The sequence below is a fragment of the Bombina bombina genome, chromosome 6 (assembly GCF_027579735.1).
Source record: "Bombina bombina isolate aBomBom1 chromosome 6, aBomBom1.pri, whole genome shotgun sequence".
NCBI lineage: Eukaryota > Metazoa > Chordata > Amphibia > Anura > Bombinatoridae > Bombina > Bombina bombina.
Genome location: NC_069504.1, coordinates 1,076,774,698 through 1,076,782,324, shown reverse-complemented (window position 1 = coordinate 1,076,782,324; position 7,627 = coordinate 1,076,774,698). Strand labels below are relative to the sequence as shown.

The 7,627-nt window shown below is 40.4% G+C and overlaps 1 protein-coding gene across 1 annotated transcript; it reads right to left on the bottom strand.

Moving 5' to 3' along the window:
* Positions 1–266: 266 nt before the first annotated feature.
* Positions 267–521, bottom strand: LOC128662456 (60S acidic ribosomal protein P1-like). Its single transcript, XM_053716243.1, has one exon. It carries the CDS (start codon positions 519–521, stop codon positions 267–269), a length of 255 nt encoding a protein of 84 aa, XP_053572218.1.
* Between the last annotated feature and the right edge of the window lie 7,106 nt (positions 522–7,627).

Below are 7,627 nucleotides of genomic sequence, written 5' to 3'. Positions count from 1 at the left end.
ATAGGGCTGCAGAATCTGTTGGCGCTCTACAAATAACCGATAATAATAATAATAATATTAAAAAGTTGCTACCAAATACAAAACTACTATACATTAATACATATTTGGAGAAACTAGACACCCCATGGTATTTACCTAGAGGTATTTTGACATTTTTAATTTAACACAGTTTCTTCCCTCCAGATTATGAACACATTTTCTTTATTAGAAGTTTGGTTACAAAAAGTTTAAATCAGAGACCAAATCCCTTGTCATTGTCAAATTCCTCAGACTTCTTCCTTCTTCTCTTCATTCTTTTCTTCAGCTGGGGTAGCAGTACTGGCAACTGGGGCCCCACCACCAGCTTCTACATTGAAAATCAAGCTGCCAATGTTAATGTTGACAACAGCCTTTACAAAGAGACTGGGCCAGAAATGTTCTTCTGTAATGAGAGCATTTAACTTGTCTTCTGTAATAGCCACTTCATCATCATGGAGGATGAGTGTGGAATAAATATAAGCAAGCTCAGACACGGAGGCCATGGTAGGATGTAGTTAGCGATCTGTTAGATTCAGATGGCTGATGTAAAGGATGCTAATCGCCTGATTGTAACCAGGCCTTAGCTTTCTCCAAAGGACCAAGCACCTTAAACTCTGTGAGAAAGAGCAAATTGAACTCTTTTATCACCAAGGACATAAATTAAAACTTAGGGATAAAAAACTGTCCATCACAGTAATAACATGACCAGAGGGAACATTATGGGCATGAAATGACTTCCTCCCTCCTGAGGAATCCAGTGATAGCCCAGTGAGCCTGATGCCAGCATTCATTGCAGCATGTCAATATCTATGCTCTTTTTTTAAATATACTGTCACTATGATTGTATACACAGTAACAGTCATATTTAGATGGCACTGCATGGTTGCTGGAGAGCCTCAAATGCAGACACCCAGCAACAGCATGGGATACACGCTGATCACAGAGGCATGAAGAAATAATGTAATCTTCCTGCTGTCTGCAAGATCCATGCGGTAAGTGCCCAGTACACAGTTTCCCGGTTGTAGTGTTTTCCTTCACAGTATTTATTTTCTGGAACCAAAATTGCAGGGGGCTACACTAATGAATGGGTGTGCAAAGAACCTTCTAGAACTGCCATTGATACTATAAAACTTACTGTTTGAGAAAGACAACTCACAAATCTCTATTGATGGACAGTGACACACCCAACAAGCATCCAGCACAGGAAGTTGGAACATCCATTTTTTATGTAAAAAATTATAATACATTTGAAAATTATTTTAGCAAAGAAAACTAAAACAAAACTAATGGCTAATGAGTCTGACAATTTAAAAGTTCCCATGAGCAGATCTCTCTACATGGTAAGCTTGCACATGTATGGGGTAACCTCTGCTAGTCATACTTGAGTACATTTTCTAGCTCCCAGCGTTGGAGCAGTGTAGATCGCCTGATACGGAGAACTGGTGTTCTCTTACTCTAATCATAAATCTCTTTAAACAATCTGTTATGTAAGAGCATTAGCATTTTTCTAGTGGCCTTTTCACATCACGTCACTGTCATGGCAGACAGTCTGGGGTTTCGCCATGCAGTCTCCTGTGTGGCAGTTTTCTTTCATGCATATCTGTACTGTCGAACTATTCAAAAGAAATAACAAACCATGAAACCACTTGGGCTGTCTTAGCTGAGTTTTCTCTGACAGACTGAATATTCTGCACTTTACTGCTGACAGATCCCAGAACAGATCTCTTGTATATTCCATGTAGATACAGCTTGACTTGCAGCCACCGTGCCGCTTAAAGACAAGAAAAACCATTGTGCATGTCTCCCGGAGATCAATCCTTCCCTCCCCTCTCATTTTTTTCCTTCTCTCGTAGCATCATCTTTATTATTATTCTAAGCATACTGGTAGAAACTTTGAAATACATTTAGGAATTTTACAAAGGACAGAAGTAAAGCACATTTAAAGAATGGAATGTGCAAGAGGTTATGATAAGGCTAAAAGGCTGCAGATTTAATGAATTATGAAAAATGACTTCAGAGGAAAGTGATTTTATTGCTTTGGTAATATAACGTTGCTCTTGATGCAATGTCAGAACTTAAAAATGTAATGGTTACATGGTTTGAAATTGAATTCACATATTAGATAATGTGGCGGCCATACGCTTTCGGTAAAGCAGTCTTTCCTCATGTAAAAATGTAGCACCAGAGCATAACATTTGAGAGGGGTGCAAGAAAGATAACTACAAAACAAAATATTAAACGGATACGAGAGTTAAAATTAAGCTTACATGATTCAGACAGATCGTTTTATGTTAAGAGACTTTTAATTAACATATTATAAAATGTACTTAATTCACTTGGTATCACTTATTGAAAAGCATACATAGGTAGGGTCAGAAGCAGCTGTTGATTGGAGGCCATGCACATTTGCCATCTGTCATTGGGTCACCAGGTATATTCAGCCAGCTCCCAGTAGTGCACTGCCACTCTGGAAGTGACTTTAAATATGTGTTTAACTCCATGTTTTACTACATATTTCAACCTATTATTGTTAAATAATAAGGAATGTTGCTTGGAGTGTGAATGGGTCCAGATAAAGCGTTGCTTAGCAAGCAGAACTGTGATCATCTGTTTAACTCTAGTACAGTATGGAAAGATGGTGTAAGTTACACATATCCTGCCAATGTGTTTTCTACAGGACATTTGTCTTTGTGTTTAAAGCCTGTGTGAGAAGGAATCTTCAGAGGTTAGGTGTCCCTTGAGTTAAAACACTGCATTGAAAACACAGAAAAACATCCACATCCTGATTACTCTATAAGGTTGGTTGCTTGGGTTCTGGCTATGCTAAGATGATGAAGGTAAGTGAGCCCAGCACTATCTCCTGCCTGTGGTTGAATCCTGTGAGGGGGTCCTGCTCAATGGTTAACACAGTATTGGAAGAAGATGGTCCTGTGAATAGAACTGCGCTGAAAGAAAGGTGAGCAACATGGACCCATGGTTTTGCTAATGTTTGTTCAGACTCTGCATGATGGATAGCGCTGTTTATGCTTTGAGAATTAGAAGTGACCTTGCGGCAAAATTAAGCCAAATTCAGAAAGGCCCCTGAGAGCTTCACTCTGTGCTTGGTTATTTTAGCTTAAAGATCCTGGAGTTTATGTCCCTGTCCTGACTTTCTTGACCTTCATTTATTTATTGGATGATGCCTCTGCCTTAGCTTCCACCTGTTGTGTGAATATTTAACTGTGTGATCTGTTACCATCCTTTTGCTATTGTGACTAGCACTGATCTTCTGTCTTCTCGCTCTTCTTTGACACCTGGTTACTACTGGATGATCTGGTTCATGATTCTGGCCTGTCTCCTTTTTATTCTTGTGAGAGTTCCCTGAGTTTTGACTCTACTGGTTCCTGATTATTGCCTGCAGTTCATCTCCTGCTACACTGGTTTCAGCATACAAATAAGTTGTTTTTTTAATGTACTCCTAATAACAGAGTGACAAGTTGGTTAAAAACATCTAATCAGAGAGCAGTCTGAGGTTTACTGGGTCCTACGCCCATTTTTCATGAGAGTGAAAGTGAAGTGCTAAAGGTGCTAAGAAGCAGAGGTTCTAGTGGGTGGCAGAGATAAGGTAAGACTCTGTAAAACAATGAGAGTGGCAATCTGTATCTACCCCTGCAACAAGCATGGATCAACCCTCCAAATAAGGCAAGTTTGGCCATTAAAAAAAACTACTGCAGCAGCAGGTGTTAATGTATTCAAAACCTTTTCACCCTTGAATGTTATGCACATTTATTGCAAGACTATAGAAAAAGTCTTATTTTTAGAGTGTGTTATGTTCCTTTTAAGTGTAGAGTTACATAAAGTAATGAGTGCCATATTGTTACCAAGGTCTCCCTAGGTTTAAAGGCCTGTTGTTTTACATTCTCTAATAAGACCAGTTAGGGACTGTTGTAAATGAGATAGTGAGTATCAGTCTCAAAGTGCTTTATAATCTTCCCTTCCACCACTTATTTTCTTAACTAGCTAGAGGCCCCAGTTTTTCTGTTGACAAATATTTACCTAATTTTATCAAAGGGTTACTCAAAGGTCAGTCTTTTGTAGGTGCAACTCTCCTCCCGGGCAAACTGACCAGTGACCTCCTATTTCCAATATGGTGTCTTTCCACTATCCTTTGTTATACCCCATTCTGTTTCTTTAAATTATGGATTATTTTTGGCAATTTGGGGTATTAGGTATTGGGAATTTTTTTTGGTGTTGGGGATTTGCATTGTGGACCAAGGCTGGCTCAAGATATTGTGCTGCCTGGGTCAGAGAATGCAATGATGCCCCCCCCCCCAGTAGTAACATTACTGATTAGCATATCAACCTAGCCTGGCCACTGAACTTACTAGCCCTGCCTACCTGCATGTAACCAATCCTTATGCACAATAAGGGGGGAGGGAAGTTAGGGAAGAGATGCACTTGTCCCACCTTGAATGTCACCTCTAACCAGTTCTGCTGCTTGGGGTCTGCACCTTTCCTTATGGAGACAGAGGACTGGTCTTGGTCTGACAGTGAGTGACTTAGTCACTGAAGTTCTGCCCCTTGTTAAGTGCTGCCTGTGTCCGTTGGACCCACTTGGTCCCATGGTTGAGCCGGCCCTGGTGGGGACATCACAAAGATGGGGGTTACAAATGAGGGGCCACTGTAGAATGTATTCTACTGATGGCAATTGTGTGGGTTAGAGTTAAGGAATGTGTTTGTGGATGTGGATTGCATATGGACAATATTTTAGTAAATTCAGTGGTTACCGGTGAATGGGGTTTCACTGCGGGTCTCAGCGGCCGTGTATTGAGGAGGGCCATCATGTAGCAGGTCCCAGACAAGCAAGATCAGATCATGGTTTTGGATAGCAGTTGTTGGGGGGAGTTGGGTTAGGGTTGTTTGCAATAGTGGTTTCAGTTTGGAAATTTGCACATAACTTTCACTGTCGCAGAAAAAGGAGCTCCAAAAATGAAGTCTCTAAATGAAAGTTACCGCACAGCACAAAAGTGATTCCATTTCAGGTCTATACCAAAGCTGCTCATAAAATGCATTAGTATTTTCTTATTATTTCACATCATGTTATTTAAAATTAACATAAAACAAGAGAAACAATAGGAGTCTCTATAGAAGTGCGCAAATGATCAGAAACAGGTGTAGGTGACGGATTCAGTGGCGGCAATCCAGGCAGCTCTCTTAGAATGTTGTGGATGAAAGTCGGGAACCTGTGGAAGACAGATAGAAGAGGCGCCTCATGGGACAAGTATCGTCTTGTACAACATAGGAGAGCAGTAACAGACACATTCAGATTCAACATTAATTGTTCAAATTTGATTAAGACATGCAAAATACATTACCATTCATATCAAGCATAAAATATAATAAAAAATAAAATTAAAAATTCCTATAACTACCTAAAACCTAAAAAATTATTATTTTGCATGTCTTAATCAAATTTGAACAATTAATGTTGAATCTGAATGTTTCAAATGTATATTCATTTTTTAAGTATGTTATTTGTTCTTTAAGTCCATCCTCAGTTCTGGCTCCTTAGACACCTCCCTAGTGATTAACACTCTATCACTAAGTTATTTTTACTTAGAGGTGTGTCAGTAGCTGGAACTCTTGTGATTGGCACAGGTGTGTTATAAATAGAGCAGGTATTGTCATGTATTAGTATCAGCCTGATGAAACGACTATTTGTTGAGAAACGTGTTGCTGGACGCATGTTTTTATCTGTTTATACTCAATAAATGTCTTTTTGAGTATATCACACCTGTTTGTATTTTAATATTGTTGCCGCTAGTGCAACTTTGGTCCTGTTCCTGATTCCTCTGTGGAGGTGTGCTGTGCCGAGTTTCCATCCACCTGATTGGCTCCCCTGCTGGGTCGACTTTGACGCTGTCTGCCGAGTGACGTCTGCTGTAGCGTGTCGAGCTTGCGCTTGTCTGACGGGCGACTTTTGGTTCCGTCCTGCTTGTCTGGGTACTTGGTGTACCGCCGCTCTTGTGAGTAACACTCTGTGTGTGGGGGGTATGCTGTTACTGCTCTCCTATGTTGTACAAGACGATACTTGTCCCATGAGACGCCTCTTCTATCTGTCTTCCACAGGTTCCCGGTATTTAAAATTAAGACAAATTTTAATGGTCAGTTTAAAAAAAAGAAAGAAAAGAAAGTGTGGTAATCCATTCCTTGTTTATACAAATGGTTATAAAATCTTTAGACATTAACCTATAGATTGTAAGCTCTTGGAGCAAGGCCTCCCTCCTGTTTTGCATATTTATTTTTAGTTTGCTTTGTGTATCTGTACTTTTTGTTACAATACATCAGGATCATTTGCCTAGTGCCAATAAAATTGTGTTCCTGGAATTTATATCACTGTAGGAAAAAAATAAGATTCAAAGGGGCCTATCTAACAAGCTCCGAAAGGAGCCTGACGGCCCGTGTTTCTGGCGAGTCTTCAGACAGCAGTTATGAAGCAGCAGTCACAAAGACCGCTGCTCCATAACCCTGTCCGCCTGCTCTGAGCAGGCGGACAGGAATCGCAACAATTCAACCTGATCGAGTACGATCTGGTTGATTGACACCCCCTGCTGGCGGCCCATTGACCGCGAGTCTGCAGGGGGCGACGTTGCACCAGCAGCTCTTGTGAGCTGCTGGTGCAATGTTAAATGCGGAGAGCGTATTGCTCTCCGCATTCAGCGATGTCTTGCGGACCTGATCCGCACTGGCGGATCAGGTCCGCAAGACATTTCTTAAATATGCCTCAATGAGACTTGTACCTACCCCTCATCAAGTTACAAAATCAGCTCTATTGAAATACAAAAAACAGTTCCCATTGTCAAGGATACTAACATCACAAAAACAAAGAAATAGAAAGAAAAAAAAAACAATCTCTATAAAACAGTACACTCAATCTAAAAAAAAAAAAAAATCTAAAACAAAGTTCAAGAAAATATAAGACAAGCTTGGCAGCTTTGATATAGCGAAACATTTCACACGGGCAATCACGTTTAAAATCCTTCATGCTGGGTCCCAACCATACCTCAAGAACTCCCTGAAACACCTAGAAACACTCATTGGGGCCTATTTAAGAATGTGCAAGCAGACATGATCCGATATTGCGGATCATGTCCATTGCACATCGATAAATGCCGACAGCATATGCTCTCTGCATTTATCATTTCTGGTGAACTGCTGGTGCAATACCACCCCCTGAAGATTTGAGGCCAATTGGCCGCTAGCAGGGGGTGTCAATCAGCCCGATTATATTGGATCGGGTTGATTTCCGGTGATGTCTGTCCGCCGCCCCAGAGCAGTAGGACAGGTTATGGAGCATACCGAGCTTGATAAATAGGTTGCTGATATAAATACCCTTCTATTAAATAAGACTACTTTAACATTACAAAACAGACGTCAAAATTTTACTTTTTCAGATCCCATTTCGTGTTGAGGTTGTGGTTATTATTTTTCCAAGTTTCTAGATGTTCACATTTGATACATAAGTTGTATAGGGCCATTTAACACAACTGTATATGTTACACAGGAAAGCCCACTGGTTATAGATAGGTGAAATGAACCTCAAATACATTTTGGACATGATCTCACCTGA